Raw genomic sequence first — 23,428 nt, 5'->3', positions numbered from 1 at the left:
ATCCTAGGAAACAGACAACCCGATGAAATCTCGAAGTACAGCCGGAGGTGGGGTGAATCTGTTTTAAGGAAACTGCGTTCATCGCAGGCCTCGATTCGCTCGGCTGTAAGTCCTCTTGCCTGGCCTTTCGTTCAGTCCGCTCAGCTGAACACTCACTCGCCCAGAAGGTCTCGGCCCAGACGTTCACTCCTCCCCCCCGACTGCATCACCTAGACATTCACTTCGCCCTCTCGCCCACATCGCCCGACTGACTACTTCATCAGCTTGAGCTGCTAGCTCGCTCAATTCACTCGGCCACTCACCTAGTTCACTCTGTCGTTTGACCGCTCACCTAGTTCACTCGGTCATTCGACCACTCGGCCTCCAACTCGGTTGGCCTTTTCGTCCGGTCGGCTGCACTCCCGTTCGACCGTTCACTTGCTCGACCGCTCGACCTCTATTCACTCGGTTTCTCCGCCCCTCCGGCCACGACTCTCTCGGTCTACTCGCTCGGTCGTTAGCCTGGACCACTCGACCTCTCTGCCTTTAGGTCATCCTGCCATCCACTGTAAGGCTAATTGCACGCTCGGGTTGACTGTCCACTCGACCTGTCTGCCTAGTCGACCAATCTACTACTTGCCCACCCGACCCTTCAGTTTGCTCGAACTTTGCTGCTTAGACTCAGAGCTCGGTCTGCACTCAGTAATTAGTAGAAACCAACCTCTGTTGGAAGTCTGAGATTATCTACTTAGGTCATCTTGACAAATAAGTAAATTTAATTTAGTATATTTAAATTCTGCTAATTCCCATAATCTCCGACAGATTGTTCGTCCAACAATATACATGGTAAACTTATAAATTTTTGTAAGATAGGTCTTTCAATTTTAATTGAGTAATTAAAATGATTTGTCTAAGGTAGTTTGCTCTTGTGTTAAATTCAAACTTAGCTTTACGTCCATCGAGTAAGCATTTTTAGAATAAACTTCTACGTTGTGCTGAGTTAAGGGGACATCATTAAAGTAACCACGTGCCTTAGATAAAATTTTTCTAAAACATCTCATTCAGATGACTTAATACTAAGTTTTGATCTAATTAGTTCAGATTGAACTGAGATAACATTAGCTAGAATGACACAAATCGATTGCACTATGTAGAATATTCATTATTCAACTTAGATATGTTTTGATAGAATTTCCTTAGTCTATTATATATCATATGAACTCTCTCTCAATTATTGATTAAGATTAAATCCATTTTTTCTTATATTTATCTTATCTATCTATTCTAAATTAAGCAATTAATATAAGAATAGTGTACATGCATGTGAAATATGACATATAATAATTAACTGAAAACATGTATGAGAATGACCATTTACACATGGGAAATAAAATAAATCATAATATTAGTTTATAATAATATATCAAATACTCGGTTTGATATATTTCATGTTAAACCTCAAATGTGTCAACCTAATTTGACTCATTTTAATTTTTATTAAGTTTGTTATCGGGTAAAAATCAAAAGAATATTTTTTTTTTTCCAAATCATCAAAAGGATATTCCACTTTGATTTTTTATCAAAAGGTCACTCCAATATCTTGTAAAATGACTCAACTACCTTCGTTACATTGTTTCCATTATTATCTCTTAGAGTTGTAGTAACTACGATTTTATAGCTGCTAAAACTAAGCTACTATACGATTGTAGTAGTTATAATTTCATAGTTACTACTATACAATTATAGTTGCTACGAGTTTATAACTATTACAACATGAATATATAAGTACTTAAATCTGAGCAGCTATTCTAAAATTGAGGCACATAAATAGCTTCTCCACTCCTTCAAGTTCACCAAATGAGTGACAGACAATAAGTGAGGAGAGATCGTCAACTCTTCTATGAGGTCTTCCCTTTATCACTCTACTTTTTTATATGTTTGATTCTATTAATTATAATTTTTTACCCTTTATTTTTAAAAATTTGTTGATGATGTGTTTACTTGATGCAAAATATATATATAAGAAAATTCCATTTTAATCTATAGGACCACTCTTATATATAATACACATTAAATTTACTTATCTAATATTATATTGTAGCTACTATAATTATATAATAATTATGAAATTATAATTACTATAATTATAATTATATACTAGCTATATATTCATAGCTACTATAATAAGCTTCCGATTTAAGATTTAGACACAAGATAGTAATAAAAATAATATAATAACGTTAAATAGGGTACTATATCAATTTATGAGGCGGTGGGTGATTGAAAAAAAAATAAGACGCTCTTATCATTTAGCCCTTAATATTTTGTATTGAAACAAATTTCTTACTCTTGCAGAAAGGGGCTCCTATTCACGATTTATGCTGGTAGCGGAAAGCAGCCGATATTTTCACTATATCGGGTGGTGCAGTACAACCGAACCCACGCGGTGTAGCCCTGTCTTCGTGCGCGATCCCGCTGCGTATGGCATCGCAGTGACGTATGCCGTGAGCGAAGGATATGCGTCTCCCATGATCGGTGGTAGAGTAGAACTTTGCTTCGCGTTCTTTCCTTTCCTTTACTTTTCTTTAAACCATTGCACCTTTGATCTGGTCTCGCCTGCGTCTCGCTTTGTCTGCTTTTTGTTCCTTGGACTTTTGTACGAGGAATAATTTGGAAACGTAGTTGCTTTTCGCGGTGTTCATGGAGGATACGACGGAGAGAAGGACTCCGTTGTTGGAGAAGGTATACTTCGAAGGTTGTCCGGGTTGTAAGCAAGATAGGAAGAAGGCAGCTTCTAGTGGAATCCCCTACACAGAGTTCTTTTATGTGTGGATTGTCACACTCTGCACAGGTACGCATGGATTTGCACACGATGCAATGGTTTCTTGTTCGAGGTTTTGCTTGATGGGTGGAAAACAATAATTTCTTGTTCACTCCAGGGTGTCCTTTTATGCACGAGATGAGGTCACCCTGTCACACGGTCGCTTTGTTTCTTGCTCGAGTTGGTGCATAATAAGGGGAAACTTTGTCTCCTAATTTTTTTTTTCTTTTTGATGGTTACCAGAAACTTTTTGATTAACAAAAACAGTCTGACTGATATATCAAAATTTGGCGCATGTCGATTTAATCACCGCTATATCAATGACTTTTCATTTGCGCATCTTAAGTTGTAACAGACTGCATATAAAAATTTGGTACATGCTTTTAATAAATGATGGCTATACGCCAACAACTGTTCTTTTGCACCTCTGAAGTTGTAGCTCAGCAAAATAGAAAAGAAAGTTGATGAGCGTCCTAATGAGGATAGCTCATACATTCTCAGAGGTGGTTTTATTCCCTATCTTATACAGTCATTGGTGTAAGGGATGATCAGAGCGATGGTAACTAGAACTTGTTTGTTTTAACAATTATTTGGAGCAATTCTTTCTTTTTTGAACAAAGATATAGCTTGATGGAAAGGTACATATATGCTTTCCATCTGAATAAGTTCTCTTCTTCTCTGCAACAACGTGGATGTCTAATGCAGAAACATCTACAATGAGGTCACACCATTCTTTGTGCTTCAATCAAGCAATCTAAACTTTCCCCAAGTTGAAGATGTCTTTAATAATAAAAAAGTGAAAGAGAAAAAAGATGTTCATTCTGACTGCATCATATTTTACAGTGCAACCAAGGTAATATTACTATACTCCTATCTTGGTAAACTATAATGTGCAATCATAGAGAGAATGCTAAAGTTAATGCGGAAGATATATCAGATCTTAGTCAATAGAAATTTGTGTCAGCTGAGAGATGGTCTACATTTGCATTTCTTTAGTTTATCTAAATGACAGAAATATCCTTTTCATTTTGATAGTTTGTTTCTAGGTTGTTTGGATCACAGAATACATAGAACTAGAACCTCCCATACTGATACGATCTATGTATTTTAGTTAACTTTACATAGGACTTCATTCTTATAGGAATGGTCTAGTTTGGTAATTTGTTTAACTCCAATTATTAACCTTTTAAAATTTGATCTTATTGTGTTGGAATTAGGAATCTGGAACTTGATGATTCATTTTTTTAAACTTTCAATCAATATAGGAATGCCATGGATTAGACCTTTGTTAGTGTGAAAACACAAGTGCACGGTTTTTGTCAAATAATAAAATATCGTCCTCTTGGATAGCGTTGTTGACTACTAGCTATGCACAAAACAGGTTATCTAGACGAAATCGAGATAAGGAAGCAGTTGTAATAAGAAATTAAATCAAACTCGAAAAATTGAATAAAAAACAGATTAGGAAATCAAATCTTAAGAAAAATTTTAGGATTTCGGTTTTACCATGATGAGTATCAACAATTCCATTATTATCTCCTCTCATACAACGTTAGGTGAATTATTCTTAAGTAATCGATGTTTCCTCATGAAATTTAACGATGCATTTATCCTAATGCAACTCCTATTCTCATAGTACCTTTAAGATCCTTGATATTCAATGTTACCTCGAGAGATCTGAACTACTTTGTGATAAAAAACTCAAGTTCAATTTTATAGTTCCTAGATTAAGGTTCACCTCTCAGTTCATCCCTTAATTTCTAAGTAATGCAAACATATTGAGCACACTAAAATTGAATCAAAGATAATCATAATATTAACAAGAGAAGGAAATCAAAACTTAAATGTCGATATCTTATCGAGCTATTCCCTCATCCTAGAATAAAGAAACTATTCCATAACGTTGAAGATGCAATCCATTGAAATCAATAATAGCATTCTACAATATGGAAATAAGAACAAGGAATAGAACTCGATTGTAGATGCTTGTCGATGTTTCTCGAAGATCTCCACGTGTTCTTTGATGTTCGGAATCTCTTAGCTCCTTCGATGTCTTGGATGCGGCCTTCTCTTTGATCTCTTCTCACCAGATGCCTCAAAACCACCGCCCTTGTTCTTTTTTATATCCACCGAATCCTAACAAATTTTCCTAAATAAAAGGGCAGCACAACCCTAACGATCCACGGTAGCGGAACGTTCCATGGGTTGGTTGTGGATTGTGCTGTCTTGATTCTTCGATTTACTCAGTGGTGTCCATAGCAGTGGTGGCTACCACGGGTTGGTCGTGGATCATTCTGTCCATGCATTTCCTCCATTTTGCCATCTCTAAGCATGCTCCAACATCAAGATCTCTTCTTTCTGTTAATACAAAATGCAAACCGCACCGCAGTAATCTGAACTAAAAAGATAAAATGAATGCAAATGCTAGAAGTTTACACAAAATATGCTCATGTGATGCAACAAATGCATGCTAAATAAGACCAAAAACATATGCATAATTCACACACATCAACCTTATTTTGTGAAACTTAATCTTTATATCTGTAGTATCCTTGCAATTTACTGCATGGATTTCATTTTAGTTGTTTTGACCTTGTATTTTTTTTTCCGTTTTGAGGCAAGGTTTATAGTTTGATGACTGATCATTTTTCTTTCTTTCCTTTTCAGCTTTGCCGATATCATCATTGTTTCCATTTATATACTTCATGGTATGTCTACTTGTCCACAATTTATTGTATACACACTATTATTCATACAAGTTGATAGTTTACAATGAATATGCATATACCGTTTTATTTATTATTTTTCAAATCCAATTTGTTTGGTTTACTACGTCTTTTGTGTCTTCAAGTGGCTTACCATGATTCCTTTGTTTTCATAATAGTCTACAAAACTAAATCAACAAGTGCTTTCTCTAAGATGGAGTGCTTTGAATATACTTATTTTCTTTTTTTTGATGATTTTTCTACTTTAATAATTTCACATTATGTGCTTATTGTAGAACCATATGTAAGTATACAAACTATAGGAGTGTATTATACTATATATATTTAGAGAGAGAGAGAGAGAGAGAGGGGATGAAATTAGAGTGGGTGCTTCTTCGTCCCTCTTGTTGCATAATGGACATTCTCCTTTGTCTATTTGTTGCATAATTGAGTGAGTCCACCTTTGTGTGTATCATCCTCTGCCCGCTCATCTTTAGTTTGTCTTATCATGAGGTCCTCATCCTTGTGAGCATTGCCAATCAGATTAGGGTGTGGCATAGTTATTTAAGGCCCAAGGTGCACTAAAGCGCCATAATGCTCGGGAATCTGAGGTGCAAGGCTAAGCGCACGCTTTATTGAAGCAAAGCGCATTTGGCATAAATTTTGAGAATCCACATATATAAAGTGATTTACTATAATATCACATAAACTAATATATATTTCACAAAGATATCAAACAATGTAAATAGAAAATTCATCAATAAATAATGTAGCGTAAATCGTAACTAAAGAAAAAATGATTCCATCAGGCATCATCTCCATCTCTAGAAAAAAGGTCTATAGAGATCAAAAAAGCATTAGTAAGTGCATAGTATAAATAAGGAATAAAACTTCAAAATTCAAATATTCTAAATCATCAAATCCATCGACATCCTCCTTAACTATATCATCTTCATCATCTCTAGAATTTCCAGATTTGTATCCTTCTGAATCCTCATTGGTTTCACCAAAATCGATTTCTTCCTCCTCTTCATCAATAAGATGGCACGCAGTAGCTGTAGATCTTCTCTGTTACATGTTTGTAGTACATGTCCTTACTTCTTGTGTAGAAGATGAACCTCGACCTCGAGATCTAAAACCATAGGCATCTTCACCAACCCCAGAAGCTCGTGCAACTTCACTCCAAGTCAAATTATCATCATCAAACACGAGATCATTCTCATCATCACTATTATTATTTAATCCCCCATCAACCATTCATTACTATCATCTATTTCATCTAAAGAAATAGGATCAATCCTGTCACGCATGTCATATCGACGCCTCAAAGCCTTATTATACTTGATATAAACCAAATCATTCAATCTTTTTTACTCCTATTTCTTTTTTTTGGAATGAAGATGTTCAAATACACTCCAATTTCGTTCACAACACTTGCAATTCGGGTGTTGAACACCCATAAGCCAACCACCATTCAACTGGTGATTTTGTGGTTCTCTGTCTAATGGCCATGGGCATTGCAAAAAGTCCTTCAGCCCTTTTGTACATTAGCAACTGATCCATGATCTTATCTTGCAGTTGATCACTTCCATACATTCTAGTTATACACTTATGCAAACCTGCTACAACTTCTGTGTCATTTTCTATATCACAATTCGAATAGAGAACTCCGGGTTTAAGAAATGACCAGCTGCATGTAGAGGTCGATGGAGTTGTATCGACCATCTTTATTAATTATGTCAAAAATATCTTTATACTTATCCTCCCTATTATCGAATGAGGCAACAATAGCTTCTTTAGCTCGATCCATTGTCTCGTAAATATAGCCCATTGGAGACTTTTTTCCCATAAACCAATCGAAGAACTTTTACTAGTGGACCACCTACTTTAATAGCATAAACAAGTATATTCCAAAATGAAGGCATCAATATAACCTCTGTTGCCCGTTTACTTGGTGCCTCCTTTGCAAATCTATTGCTGGTCCATTTATCAGATGTAAACATTTTTCTCAAACTCGCCTTGTGTTTTTGAAACCGTTTAAAAGTAAAAAAAACAGTTGCAAAGCAAGTGTTTCCCACTCTAACCATATCTTTCTGTTTCGTGAATTCTCTCATCATGTTTGACAGTTGGGGCCTATTATATATATATCCATTAACCATCATTGCCCTTTCATATACCTTCTTGAAGCAAGGAGTTTTAAATAAATCTTCAAACATCAAATCTAATCAATGAGCAGCACATGGAGTCCAATATAAGTGATGATATTTTACTTCAAAACGTTCCCCAACATTTGCGTTTGCATTATCAGTAACAACTTGAACAACATTCTTTTCCCCAATCTGCTGCACATATTTGTCAAGCAGCTCAAACATTTTCACACCCATGTGAGAATAGCTCGACCCATCCACAAATTCTATAAATACACTCCTCTCTCTTGGACCATTTATCAAAAAATTAATCAAAGTTCTTCCTTTTTTATCTGTCCAACCATCAACCATTAAAGTGCAGCCATATTTAACATGATCATCCTTGTAGTCTTTCAATAGTATTTTTGTATGCTCCAACTCCTTTTTTGAGTATGTAACTCTAACTTCATGGTAAGTAGGGGCCTTCATTCCAGAACCGAATCGTCAATAAATGGTCCAAAGCTATCATAGTTCACTGCATTAAACGGAATACCTGCATCATACATTCATCTGTTAAACCTTTGCATTGCATCCTCCCTCAATTTCTTCTTATTTTCATCAAATAACTTTGTATCTTTTTTCTTTCCTTGCTTCACAATCTCATCAACATCTTGTCGGAAATACAAATCTATTGGGACAGTTTGTTTTGGTTTCTTTTGAAAATTAGGTGCAAGATTAGAACATTGACTAGATGAAGCTGATATAGGTTGTTTTCCTTTTGCTGGAACATCTTCTTCAACTTCCCAATACTCTTGCTGTTCAACAACTTCATCAAAGTGAGGCATCACATCCATTTGATTTTTCAATTCTTTCTTTTTAGCCATATAAGAATTTATTTCTTCTTTCACATACTCCGGACATTTTGAGCAAGTTGTCGTATTTCTGTTGCCTCCAATAAGATGTTGCTTATGTCGATAAATTCCTCCATTAGTTATTTCCCCACAAAAATTGTACTTCACTTTATTGGTATTTTGTGGGTCTACTACTGTTGCATAATTCCATGCTGGATCTTTTCAAAAGCCTGATGATTCAGAATTTGACATTTTTATCGGCAAGAGTAGACTTCAGTGGAGACTGGAGATTAGGAGAGTCAAGAATGGAATTGAGATAAAACTGGAAGTAAACGTAATTGCAAATTTGCAATAACAAAAAAAAAGAACAGTGAGAAGAAACATGTTGTTCTACGCTTATCGCTTGGTATTCTGCGTGCAGCTTAGACTTTGAAGTTCTAGGGAAATCAAAAGTCTGCCGATACATGCATGCAGGGTTTTTTAATTATTTATTAGTTATGGGCTTAATAATTGGGCTTCAAAAATGGTTGGGCTTGGGTTTATTGGCCGACACTTCAATGAGTCGCACTTTTCTATGCCTCACCATCGCCTTGCGCCTGGGAAAAGGCGTGCGCTTAAGCGTGCCTATTGCAAGGCATACGCCTGGAGGGTTACCTAGGCTCACCCTGCGCAGCCTGCGCCTGTCGCCTGTCGCCTAGGCATAGCTAGGCACCACTTTTAACAACACTGGGGGTGTGGTTATGACTCTTCCTCACCGTGTTAGTCTCTCATCTTAGGAGGAGCTAGATTTTTTCATGCTTCTCCACCAAACCTCTCTTCTTTGATGCCCCTTTCGACCCCACCTCATGCACTCAATCCAAAGCCCACCCCTAAATCTTTACCCACTCTTCTTCTTTACGTGGCCTCACTCCAACCAAAGAACTAGAGAAGCTCTTTATGCTTAGGTGCTGTGTTTTGTGCCTACACCTCAGTATGTTCCCAACAGAACCATTCTTAAGTGGCGTTGCCACCATTTAGTTACTTAACAAAGAGAAGGATCACACTAAAGAGAAAAACGACGCCACATCTGGATACTTTCGTAATTATCTGACCATTTTCGTAGTCTATCTTCTACTTTTCAACCTACAATGACTAATACACTGTTTAATAATGTTGGAATTCTTTGCCACTGTTTTGATGCCTTTTGTTAGTACTTTTCCTATTATTTTAGGTCCATGACCATCATGACAAAATTTAATAGAAGGAATCATGCCTAATGGGTTATACTTCATGTATCATTTGTGTCATGGTCAACTAGAATACCTTACTATACGAGTTATCAATTCCACTTGCTCATCGAGGGTATTGAATGATATTGTAGTCAATTGATTCTAGTCTTATGATCATCTTCTACTATTATTTTGTCTTTTATAAGATGTGCAAGATTAAATATGGCTGACTAGAAGGGGGTGAATGGATAATTTTTTTTTTTTCTAAAATACACAAATGAAATGATTAATCTAAATGTGTGTGCACGTCACGACAATAATGCTAATACGATAACATGATAGTTTAATTTGCTTTAAAGATGCAGAGTAACAACGTTGTTGTAACAGCAACTGTGTAGTAGCTACTTAGTAACTTTTAAGATTTTGATTAATTTAAAGTGATTTTGATGATGTTTAAATAATTTTCGCCAACTTGGGAAAGAGTATTTTGATATAATACTGCTCAACGTTTAGGATTTATGTTTCAAAGTTTTAGGGTTTAAGATTTTGAGTTTAGGGTTTACTTATAACTGTGTAGCAGCTACTTAGTAGCTTTTATAATTATGTAGCAGCTATTTAGTAGCTTCTACAACTATTTTAAAGGTGATTTTGAACAATTTAAAGTGATTTTGATAAAATTTATACAATTTTGACTAAGTTGGTAAAGGGTATGGAAGTAAAGTTGCGGAATTTACGGGCAAAAATAGAAGTGCGCACACATGAGGAAGGTCATGGGCATACATGTGGGACTAGCTTAGGGTGTTCGAGTGCCAACAACCTCAACTCTATCCTAATACTAACAAAAGTCATCTACAAGGGTGTTCACGACGTTGAGGTTGATAGTTTCTTGTACAACCTTTAGAGGTTTATCAATTTCAAGGGCATATGTGATGTTTTGAGGATCAATGGTACATCTATCTACTTACAACATATTGTGCAAATGTGGTGCTGTCATAAGTTTGATGATTAGAATAAGGGTTGTCACTTAATGGACACTTGGGAGGACTTCAAGAGGGAACTTATAATTCAGTCCAACCAAGTCTAAGGAGGAGGCAAATGGTTGTTTATGATGACTGAAGCAAACTGGCTGTTAGGGACAATGCCAATTAGTTCCCTTCATTGTTATTAGACATTGATGACATCTTCGATAAAGATTCTATCTTCTACTTCATGGACGGATTGAAGGATTGTCACATGTAGAGTTGAAGAGATGAGGTATCCAAGATCTAGAAACTACTATCATCAAGGCTGAGTCACTCATCGACTAGTCTTCCCAATCGAATGAAAATGAGTCCAACTATGGTAAAGGTGGGGGAGAGAAGAGTGGACATAAGAATTGTAAGTCCAGCAATGGTAATAGCACTAAAAAGCCTTGCTTCAGTTGTTATGGTCCACATTTGATGAGGATTGCTTAAAGCGCAAGACCATCAATGCCATAATGAGCCAACATGAAGAAAGCCAACCCTATGCTGAAGAGTCCCAAGTTGACATGAGATCACTTTAAATACTTAGCGCTCTTGAGACAAATTATAACTCCTTCAACCAAGAAGGGTCTTATGTTTGTAAGCGCAACTATAAATGGAAAAAAAGGTTCGAGGTTTATTGGATACAAGAGTAACTCACAATTTCATTGCTGAAGACAAAGCTAAACAGTTGGGCCTCAAGATTACTATTGATGGAGGCTCCCTTACAGCCATAAACTCGGTGGATAGGTCCATTACTGGCATTGCTAAATTGATTTTCTTCAACCAATAACTAATTCCCTCAACGCACTTGCAGGAGAAAAGGCATGCATAGTATGGATGGAGTGTGCTACCATGGTTGAGTCCAAGGCACTATGGGCCCTATAATTTAAGTGAGAGTTGAAGTCAGATTCAAGGTATCTGGCCACTATCTGGGAGATGAATGGTAGGGAATTCCTTGCTAATTCCAAGGAGCTAGTTTTGGTGGCCATACAATAACGCTTGAAGCATTCAAGGATGAAATGGCACAAGAGCTTCCAAAAAACTTCCACAAGGCATGAGGTAGATCACCACATTATGTTGGAGTCAAGTACTAAGCCACCAGTTATGACACCTTACACTTTAGCGTATGACACGTCCTGAGTTAGCTGAGTTGCAGACACAATACTTGCTAAAGCTAGGCTATGTTCATCCATCCAAACTCCCTTTGACACTCTAGTATTATTATTTTAGAAGGAGGATGGGTCTCACAGCATGTGCATCGACTATCAAGTATTTAACAGGATCACTATCAAGAATAAGTACCCTATCCCTTTAATAGGCGTGCTTTTTAATCTGTTGGGAAAGATTGTAGCATAGGATGAGCCCAGGACAACATGTGTAACAAGGTACAATGCTTTTAAATTCTTTGTTATGCCATTTGGTCTTAAAAATAGTGGCTACTTTTTGCACCCTTATGGATAAGCTCTTTTGCCTCTATCTTGTCTGCTTACAATTCTGGAAGACCATATGTAACACATTAAGCAAGTCTTCTAAGTGCAATGTGAGAATGTCTTGCATGTTAAGCTGGAGAAATGACAAGAGGCAGAGTATTTTTACTATAAAATCTGCAATGAGGAGCTCATAATGGATAAAACCAAGGTAAAGGTTGTTCAAGTCTAGGAGCCATCCACCAAGGTTACAGAGTTGAGCTCATTCCTTGGGTTGGTAAACTACTGGCTATGTTTCATCGAGAGCTTTTTACTAGAGCCACACCCTTGATTGATCTCCTCAAAAAAGTTCGCCCATGACAATGAAAAGAGAAGTGCCACCTAGCATTTGAGGAGTTGAAAAAGGCTATCATGGAGGAACTAATGTTGGTATTGCTCGATCATACCAAACCATTTGAGGAACACACTAATGCCTTAGAATTTGCTATTCATGGAATCGTACGCAAGAGGGACACTCTATTGCCTTTGAAGGTTGAAAGTTAAATGACACCGAGAGGTTCTATACAGTGTCTTTCAACATGGCATCATTACTTGCTGAGTTCTCATTTTGTCCCTTAACAAACAACATTGCCACAAGTTATTTTTAGACTCAAAAGAAGTTCAACCCCAAGCAAGCTCGGTTGCAAGATTTTTTAATGAGTTTGACTACCAATTCGAGTACAATCATGGCAAGACTAATGTGGTGGTTGACACACTAAGTAGGAAAGTGAAGGATGCTAACGTGAGTCAACCATAAGGTACACTTGTTGACCGAATCAAAGAAGGATTAAACCATGATCCCCTTACCCAGAATTTGCTAAAGTTAGCTAGAGATGTAAAAACACGACACTTTTTGGTAGATGATGTAACAAATTTTTTTTGCCCAAGTATGACTAGTTGGAGGAAATTATTGAGTGTCATGATTCCAAGTGGGCTGGTTATGCGGGATACATGGGTATATAATTCCAAGTGGGTTGGTCATAGGTATGGCAAGGACCCTATCTCTTATGGTGACACATTATTTGCCACGAGTGTGAGATGACATCGAGATTTATGTGCAGATTTGTTTTGTTTGCCAACAAGATAAGCTGGAGCAGCAACACCCACCGAGGCTACTTGAGCCCCTACCCATTCCAAAGCAGTCATGACAAAATGTCTCAATGGATTTTATCATGACCGTACCTAAGTCCAAAGGGTATGGAAGTATCATAATGTTTCATTTCCGTCTCATTAAATTCCACTGTGAATGAGTCAATATGCTTGTTCCTTCAACATGTGATGATGTTTGGGGGCCTCCACAAAACAATGGAAAAACTGTTAGTGATGGATTTAAATCTAATTTTGTTAGACAATTTTGGACCGAGCTTTTCAAATTGTTAGTGATGGATTTAAATCTCTTTACAAGTTTCCCTCCCTCAAGCGATGGAAAAATTGAGCGCATCACGCTACTTGTGCTTTACTTAAGGCGCTATGTGAGTGTTGGGTGCTATGTGAGCACTTATGTGACAAAGTTGCTAAATGTAGCCCAATTCTCCTATAACTTATAGCAAAGTGATGAACAGGTAAGGGTCCATTTGAGACTATGATTGGGCAACAACCTATGACACCCAATGTTATTGCCTCGACTTATGAAGGGAATGTTAGGACCAGTGTAGTAGATGGTCGAATAGATAAGGGAGGAGTGAATAACAATTGATCTGCAAATAAAACTTATACTACTCTTGCTAAGGCTTTTGTAAGGTCACACAAATAATTTGTCTAGTGAAAATAAAAACATCAAGCAAGCCAATGCATACTAATGCTAACAAGGTAATGTAATGTTGTTTGGAATCCTCGTTCTTACTTCACAGCCTATGACTCCTTAGTGAGTCACTCCCGAAGGCCCACTATCTTCTCCTTCGCGGATAACCTTTGGAGGTTGATAAACCTCTTACAAGATGAACTATACAATGAAGATTGAGAGGGAAGATTGAGAGGAAAGCTTTAGAGTACAATAGATCACGGCTTAAAGGATTTTACAATCACTATGTTACTAGCCTTCAAACTTCTCTCTTGGTCCCCTTTATATATCCATCATAGATTCCTATCTTCATTTGCTTCCCAATCACTTTAGGCTTCTGTTTGCCAATTACTACTAGAGGCAATTGGATTCACCATCAATCAACTATTCCAATGAAACCCTTAAGTTATTTAACTGTTGCAATGTATTTTTATCAAAACAAAAACCCATTTGATTGTTGTAGTGTATCTTTGTCAGAACAATGATTCCTTCCGGGTTTCCTATGACTGCCTTGTTGATTTAGTCACAAATAAAAATATTCTATTCGTTGTCTGATCTCGACTTCTTAGTCAACTCAGTGCATTAATTGATTGGAATACCTTTAGTTGACTGGAGCCCTAACTATAATCATCTTAATAATCAAGCCTTTGCCTAAGTTCAGATTTACCCTCTCCCAAGGATATATGTCTCTCAACTCTCATAGTTGACACAAGAACTTACCCACGTAGTTTGCCTTCTTCCTGCAACCACCAATGCTGTGCCTTAATGCTACTTGTCCTATGGTCTCTCAGATGTCTTATATAATTTTTCCTCTAATCTCTAGGAGATCTCGAGCCATTGAGCCAACTAACTTGGTCACAGCAAGTCATTTTCCACGAGCTACTCTAATACCACCTCAATATTTCTTGTTCTGTGATACCTTGGATGCCTTATTTAACCTTCTTTAAACTCCATTGGAGTTCCAAATCATTGAGCGTGTTGCCTTGGTTGCGCCATCATCCACACTCAACCTCGTTGAGTCACAAGCTCCTCAAGCTCTATGTATGTCTCATCAAGTTTCTACATAACATAAACACATCAAAGACAAATGCACGTCTAACTTATACCCTTTGCACAAACATCGAAATTCAAGGTTGAACCCAATCACTTAGGGCACTCTTGCATCAACAGGAAGAGCCTAACAATCCACATGCTAGCCAAGGACTCACATTAGTAAGCTACAATTTTGAGGGCTTATTTGGACAAATATGTCAAGAAGATGAAGAAATAGGCAAATAAAAAGAGGCCATATGCAGAGTTCGAGGAAGACAACATGACACTAATAAAAAACCTGCCCCAACAATTTAAGTCCATATGGAAAGTGCACAAGGATCCTACCCCAACAATTTAAGTCCATATGGAAAGTGCACAAGGGACTGGTAACACTATATGATTAATCCCTTCCCAGTTATCAAATGTGTTGGTAAGGTATCTTACCAAATTTAATTTTTGCCAAAGTTCATATGAGTGCCTTGTCACAAAGACAAGTTTGATCATGCATCAACAATCATTGTCACCTCCTTCGATAAAGATTTGTACATTGTTGCAGATAGGATAATTAAAAGGAGAGAGGTTCCAAACTACACCAAATAAATTGGAAGAATCTACTAGATAGTGAGGTGAGTTGGGAATGAGAGGATGCCTCGTCGCAATTCACTGAGCATATCAAGCACTACAAGTAAGAGAATGCTCGGGATACTTAGGTGGCAGGAGAATTTCACAATCTATCAAATTTCAAGCTCCCAAGAGTGGTTATTATTTCACCCCTTTGGCTGACTCTTGGCTTATGGTTTTGGTTCATGGTCTTTCTCCTAGCTTTTTCCTTGAGATTATTCTAAATATTTCTCTAAAATATTCTCATCATGAAAATATTTTATAGAGCTTTCTAGACCCATAATATACACCGTTAAATCAAATTTATCGCAACCTCTATTTGGGAGGAAGATGCCTATAAATAATAACTTCACTTGTAAATCATCTTTAAGAATAGTAAGGACTCTTTACTTACTAATCTCTTAGGCCCTCTTAATCTTTCTTAACTTCTCTTTTGTAGATCTCTAAGAAGTTAGACTTAGTGACTTTATAGGGGTAAGTTGTTTAAGTGTTGCACGAGTGGGTGGTGCTAAAATTAAGTCCATGACACTATATTGGTTTCGATTTTGATGGTATCATTTCAAGTCCAATTCTAGTGGTGAATCAAGACATGTTGATGGACATGTGGAGGAATAAATATCAATACCACATACCATATATATCATGATTATTATTTAATTTGAGTGTAAGAAAACTATGAGGTTGATATTTACAAAGACATTGCAAGAATCATTTCTTCCACCAGATACATGACACTCCTTTTGCTATTCGTAAGGTGATATGATTGCTTCACTAAACTTATTCTAATTATTTGTGTAATTTTTAATTAGAGTTAGTTGTATTAAGTTCTTTTTTCAAAAAGAGAAATATATTTATTCACCTTTATCTAACAATCTCAAGTTGTCCAAGACCTAAAAACTTACATAAAGATAATATAAAACTAAGTTTCGCAAAGAAGTATATATATATAATTATATATATATATATATATATATATAGAGAGAGAGAGAGAGAGAGAGGAGTAATGTAGATACTATATACTATATCAATAAGACAAAGCTAATGATCCTTATCCTCTCAATATACAATAGGAAATCTAATTTCATCTATATTCCTAAACTAAATTTAGTGGATACTTCTAAATATTCTTGAAATGTAAGATTTACATTAAATTTCTATGAGTAATTTAAAATTGAAACATCTAAATAAATGTAATATAAGCAATGCCTATGATCATCAAAATTCAAACTTGTGGCAATTTGAATTCATTGTGTATCTAAAGATGTTGAACCAGGACCAATTGCAATGACCATTCTAGATTCAAGTTCTCATATATAATGTGTCTGCAATGAAAGTGCCTAATCAGCACTTGTACCATGACTTTTATTTTTTCCTCTTTAATCTCTTAACTGTGAGTGACCTCATTTGTTTAATATAGTGAATGAGAAAGGAATGATGCGTTGGCATCATATTGTTTATAGAGGATTGATTAGATTTAACACCTAGATATATGCATGGATGATAAATAGTCTTTTGATAATATGAATGACATTCTTTATCCTCATAATAGAAAATGAGTATTTGTAGCATGGGATTAATGAGGGATAGTTGAACATAATTGATGAATAAGTTTAAAAATGCTTTGTACACATCTGAATAAGATTAAATTAGATTTAACTTCTTTCATTTTTGTTTATCCTCTTAGATAAGGGACTTGCATGTTGCCCAAAAAGAAGAAGATATTGGATTTTATGCAGGTTTTGTCGGTGAGTATCTTATAATTGTACAAGGGATTGTTTAATATATTGCAGTTGATTGATTAAAGGAAATTGGGATGTATTTAATTTCAACATCAATACAAGTCACTGAAAGTTTGTATTATGAATTGAAGGAGCTTCATTTATGCTTGGAAGAGCATTGACTTCCTTATTGTGGGGAATAATTGCCGATCAACATGGAAGAAAACCTGTTATAGCAATTAGTCTTGTTGCAGTGTTAGTATAGCTTAATCTTGTTACTGCTGATCATCATCTACCATGAAAATATTGTGGTGGTATATTTTATTTTTTTGCTTTGTAGTTTTTTCTTCCATTTATTTGTAAATCTTTCTACTTCAGGATAGTATTCAACACTCTCTTTGGGCTGAGTACTACTTACTGGATGGCAATTACAACAAGATTTCTTCTTGGATCACTAAATGGTCTACTTGGTCCAATAAAGGCATGCATGAAGAAATACCTTCATGTCTTTCATTATGTTAATTAAATTCTCACTAAAAACTAAACTGTGAATGAGATATTTTTGTTTTTTCTATGTTTTAGGCATATTCTATAGAAGTTTGTAGAGAAGAACATCAAGCTCTTGGATTATCACTTGTAGTTTCTTCATCACTTCTTGATTCATCAAGTCTCTTTGCATATGATTCAGGAACTTATTAATGATTATTATATATTTTAGGTGACAACAGCATGGGGCATAGGTCTTATAATTGGCCCAGCTATTGGAGGCTTCTTTGCTCAGGTGCTTTAGTGTAATTTTATGAGCATCTTAGTGCCCAAGCCAAAGTTTTGTTTACCACTTTCTCAAGTACTTATTGAGTTATTGTCATTGTCAGAATGTATCACTTGAATTTTCTAAAGGGAACTGTTAAGCTATGTGCACTATAAGTTATACTATGAGATAATAAGCACGGTTTTTGGATACTACAATATTATTTCAAATATTATCATTTATGACATTTCTACATTGCTTGGGCAGTGCATGAATCAATAATTCTAAAGTAACAATGTCATGCATTTACATTAAGGAGGACCTTTTTTGTGATTATGTAAAAATGCATAGATGAAGATATTATTAATTTAACACATACAGGTAGAGGAATGAAGCCAAGAAAGAAGTGAGTGAAGTCAAGAATGAAGCTTTCAAGTGCTTGTATCAATAACATGATACAAAAGGAGAGAGACATTTATAGAATAGCTAAAGACAAAAAATCTTATCAAATAAGATGCATAAAAGATGAATCCAATAGAGTACTAGTGAAGGATGAATAAATAAAGGAGTGATGGAAGAAGCATTTTCATCAACGTTTTAATAAAAGTTTAGATGACCAACTTAGCTTAGAAAATTTAGTAAATTAGAGAAATATAAAAATTTAAATTTTTATTAGAAAATTTAAATTTCAAAAGTAAAATAGGCGTTTAATGGGATGCAAAATTAAAATATATTCTAATAGAGGTATGTAAGTACTTAGGGAAGCAGGTCCCTCTATATAAAAACCAAGGAGATATATAAAATTGTGCAAATTATAGGAACATTAAACTAATGAGCCATATTATGAAATTTTAGGAAAGAGTGATAGAAACAAGATTAAGGAGACCAAGATGATCAAAAATCAATTTTGATTCATGCTTGAAAGGTCGATGATAAAAGTTATACATCTTCTTAGGGAATTGATTGAAAAGTATCATAAAAAGAAGCAAAGATATGATATTCATTCACTTAGAAAAATTTTATGGTAGAGCCCCGAGGAAAATTATGTGGAGAATTCTAAAAAAAGGAAGGTGTCGTAGTGTGTATTAAAATAATTAAGGATAGATAAGAGAATGTAATTACAAGAGTAAAACTCGAAGCGGATTAATTGAAATATTTCCTATCAAGTTAGGGTTTAAAATGTGTCAATGTTTCGACCTCGTATCGGAACGATACGATTTCGGTACCGTATAATGTCATATCGATGTAGTTTCAGTATTTTTTAAATATAACATATTAACTAAAAATTTAAAAAAAATAAATTTATTTAAGAAAGAAATATATATTAAATTAATGGGATAGTTTTATTAGGGTTTAATTAATCCTACTTAAATTATCCCTATAGTTAGGAGTTAATTGAAATTATTAACATAAGTTTTATTTAGTTAAAGGCTAATGCCCCTCCCCTTCCTATTATGCGTTGCCAGTGCCCCTCGTGCGATACGTCTTCGGCGACCACGGGGCCTCGGGACCTCAGAACCTCAGGCTTGTTGATGCTAGTCTATAGGAGGAACGAAATGTTTCGCTCATATAGGACAGTTCATCATGAGATTTTAAATCATAGATAGGATTACATCATGAATCAAGTCTAAATCTATATTTTTTTATACTAATCATGTATGAACTCATTGAATACATAAAGACAAGTTACCATAGTGTATTGTTTGTAGATGACATTGTTTTGATTGATGAGACACGTAAAGGAGGAACTGCTAAGCTCTAATCTTGACGAAAAATATTAGAAATAAAACTTTTTAGATTTAATAGAGTAAAGACAAAATATATAAAATTTAAGTTGAGTAGTAGTAGATTTGAAAAGATAATTTTTAAAATAGGAGATGATAAGTTATAGAACTTTAAGTATCTATGATAGTTTTGAAAAATGCTAGTGGGGTTAATAAAAATGTTTTAAACATGAAACAAGCAAGACGTCAGATTTTCTTTGTGATCATAAGGTACCTCAAAAGTTTAAAAGGAAGTTTTACAAAATGGGAGTGCTATGAATCGAGCATATGAACAGAATATGAGATTCGCAAAGATGAGAACATTAAGGTGAATATGCAAACATATAAGGGTGAACAATAAGAAATGAGAATATTAGAGAGAGTCGAAATTATGCTTATTGAGGAAAAACTCCGAGAGATACGTTTAAAATAGTATGAACATGTACTAAGCACCGATAGATGCCCCAGTTAGCCAATGTAAGACTATGATAATTTTGTACATTAATCGAGGAAGAGGGATACTAAAGAAGACTTGTTTAGTAATGATAAAATAAGATAAAATTCATTTAAATATAGATGAAGATATAATAGGGGATCAAACAGAATGATGAAGAAGGATTCATATAACCAATCTAACTTAGTGGGATAATGACTTGATTGTTGTAACACATACAGGTAGAGGGCTCAAGGATAATTATCTATTTTTTCCCCATAATTCACATAGTATCACATCCCTAATTCTAGTTTTATTAGATCTCCACGACTTAACCCTGACCAAGCCGCATCTCTACATTGCGACTCTTCCTCTACTTGGATCATCTACTATAGATGTGTACTATTAATAGGTCTTTCTTCCTAGTGGTGCACCTCCTTCCTTATTCTTAGCGTGTAACTTTAGAAGTTCTTTTGTGGATTGAAGCAGTCTTTGAAGAATTGTTTTAGGAAATTCAATTATATTCTTATATATTTTTGCATGATCAACAAGTGTTATAGATCATTTAGTGTTTCACATCACCTCTCAATTTGGGAAGCTAATTTTCATCATCATTGTTTATAGAGATTATATAATCATCATAGGTGATCACACTACAGGACTCATAAGGTTGAAAGGGTTTTTTTAGCACTTTTAGATTAAGAGCTTAGGAGACTTATTGTATATTCTAAGCATTGAGGTTGTGTGATCATGGTGGTCAGACTTCTATATATCGTGATCGATGTGATAAACGTGTCACATCTAATCGGTCTCAATACTTGAGATAATTATATTATCTGCATGCTTTTTTGGTAAAAATTCAAAATTAGAATGATTTTTTCTACTTGTTTAGGAGAATAATTAAAAGAAACTAACGGTGATGATCAAGGAAGCTTTGTGACCTCAAGCTCCTATATGAGAAGGGTAATGTTTACATGGTTTAGTGAGAAAAGAACAAAGAAAAATTCTCCTTCTATGTATCTGTGATGCTGCCTGCCTTGCACCACCTTGCTATTGCGTGCATGCCACCCTATTTCTACTCATATGTCACAATCACAATTTGGTCTGCACACTGTACATAGTAAGTAGTGTAAGAAAACAATGAGTTGTGCTATTTCTCATAGTCCATGCTTATGCATGAATCTGCTTTGATGTTGTGCCTGTCCACTCTGCTCAAACTGCCTCTAACAAAGCCTAACTTTTATGTAAGTGACACTGTATAAGCAGATTTTGCTACACCAATCTCTACTATTAAATGCTATGTTTACTGTCTGTGGATATTTGTTAGCATGAGGATCCTTAGCATGGAAGACATCTTGCCTTGTATGGACTCCCCTAAAAGGAAATAAATTTTAGTCACGTTTGTAGCATAACATATATATGAACTGATGGAAAAATATTCTTTTGTGGTTGTTTTTCTCCACCCCGTTTCGAAAAACTTTACAAAAGGAAGGTAAAGAAGTTACCGAATTTTCAGGGAAAATAAGGCAAAAGGTGTTGTCGAATGCATTGAATGGATTAAATAAAATGGAGAAATATATAACAAATGAGGTGTTAAATACAGGGTAGAGGGATGGAGAAGTATATGGTTGAGAGAAGTTATGGCTCCATTGATTCCATAGGAGATCTGAGTAGGCAAGAAATTATTGTATGTGAGGTGCCTATTGGAAATGTGATTGTTTATTTCCCACTAGGTATGTCAGAGAATAGAGATACTTACCACTTGTTTTGCTGCTCTATGTCCTGTGGAGAGTGGTGATGTGCATAGTAGTAATCGTGACTTCCAATTTCGTGTCCAGTCAGCACGGGCAAATTTTACAATTCTACCCGCAAATTGGTACCACGATTGCGAGGCCGTCATGACCTCGCAACGGCCTCGTGAGGTTGCGAAGGGTGCTGTGACCTTCTTGGTGGCTTTGGTGGGGGCGCGGAGGCCGTTGCGACCCTCGTGACCTCGTGGTTGCTCTGCCGGGGTGCGACACTAGCGCGAGCAGTCATGCATTTTTATTTTTAAATTTTATTATTTTAATTTTAAAGGTTATTTTTTATTTTTTAAACAAGTATTTTACTTTCCCTATTAAAATTTTCCTTTCTTAATTTTTCTCCTTTATCTATTAATTTTTTTCTTCCTTACTATTTTTTTCCTCTTTCATTCATTATTTTTTTTCTCCATTAAAATAAATAAAGAGAAAAAAAACCTCTTAAGGTAAATAGAGGGAAAAAAAATCTCTTAACCTCTTTAAAGATGGTTATCCTTTTCCCTTATTAAATAAAAAAATATAATATAATTTCTAACTTTATAAAAGGTATTACTACTAATAAACTAAATTATTATATATAAATTAGATTTAATTTTAAATTGATCAAAGTATATCTAAATTAAATATAGTTTAAACCTTTTTGATGGACTTAGTTAACTTAAATCGACTAACATTTCATAAGATAAGATCAAAACATAAACTCAACTTTCAACATCTCAAATATAAGTTAATAATAGATATCTACATCGATCAAATATTAATAAAAATATTTTATTAATAAATTTTATATTAAAAAAATGTCGAAACAGTTTTGGCATGATACTATAACGAAACCGTATCATTTCGGTTATATATCGAAATACCAATGGGTCGAAATTTTAAACCTTGATAGTAACTAGTAACCATCGAGGCAGAAGGATCTAAAGATAGAAGGGCAAGGAGATGAACAATACTTTGTGTGGATCTAAATGGTAACATATTCTTTGAATTAGAGCCAGCCAATCTGGAGTATGTAACTAGAAAGGACTGGAAAGGGAGAATCACATTTAGAGGAAATAGAGGAATCAAATATCAAGGTAATTTCCTTAGGTCTCATAATATGCCATGTGAAACAATCCTTATTCTGGTTCAATTATTTTGATCCCAATTTACAAGTGTAGATGTTACAGAGATTGCCACTTTGATTGTTGTCATCTTGTTAAAATATCATAGTAATAGTATTGAGTGGTATGGTTTATTTGTGTGGTATCATAATGGAAACCATGGCAAGCATGTCTTGAAGTTCGAAATTGGCATGACATAAAGATCTTTTGTTAATACAACTAATGGGTTGATGACCAATAAGTGAACTCCAATACCTTAGTTGTATAT

General features: G+C 35.3%; 1 protein-coding gene across 1 annotated transcript in view; it reads left to right on the top strand.

Annotated features, from left to right (window-relative positions):
- The first annotated feature begins 2,607 nt into the window (after positions 1 to 2,607).
- Positions 2,608 to 23,428, top strand: part of LOC122001415 (protein ZINC INDUCED FACILITATOR-LIKE 1-like) — a 65,800-nt gene continuing 44,979 nt past the window's right edge. Inside the window, exons 1-7 of the mRNA XM_042556132.1 lie at positions 2,608 to 2,830; positions 5,468 to 5,508; positions 17,278 to 17,338; positions 17,464 to 17,566; positions 17,690 to 17,792; positions 17,894 to 17,947; positions 18,030 to 18,092. Of these exons, the coding sequence (XP_042412066.1) occupies positions 2,680 to 2,830; positions 5,468 to 5,508; positions 17,278 to 17,338; positions 17,464 to 17,566; positions 17,690 to 17,792; positions 17,894 to 17,947; positions 18,030 to 18,092 (576 nt within the window). The 5' untranslated portion in view covers positions 2,608 to 2,679. The remainder of the gene's footprint in view (positions 2,831 to 5,467; positions 5,509 to 17,277; positions 17,339 to 17,463; positions 17,567 to 17,689; positions 17,793 to 17,893; positions 17,948 to 18,029; positions 18,093 to 23,428) is intronic.

This window comes from Zingiber officinale, chromosome 7A, assembly GCF_018446385.1.
Source record: "Zingiber officinale cultivar Zhangliang chromosome 7A, Zo_v1.1, whole genome shotgun sequence".
In the NCBI taxonomy this organism is placed as follows: Eukaryota; Viridiplantae; Streptophyta; class Magnoliopsida; order Zingiberales; family Zingiberaceae; genus Zingiber; species Zingiber officinale.
The sequence above is the reverse complement of the archived record's forward strand: the minus strand, read 5'-3'. Positions and strand labels throughout refer to the sequence as shown.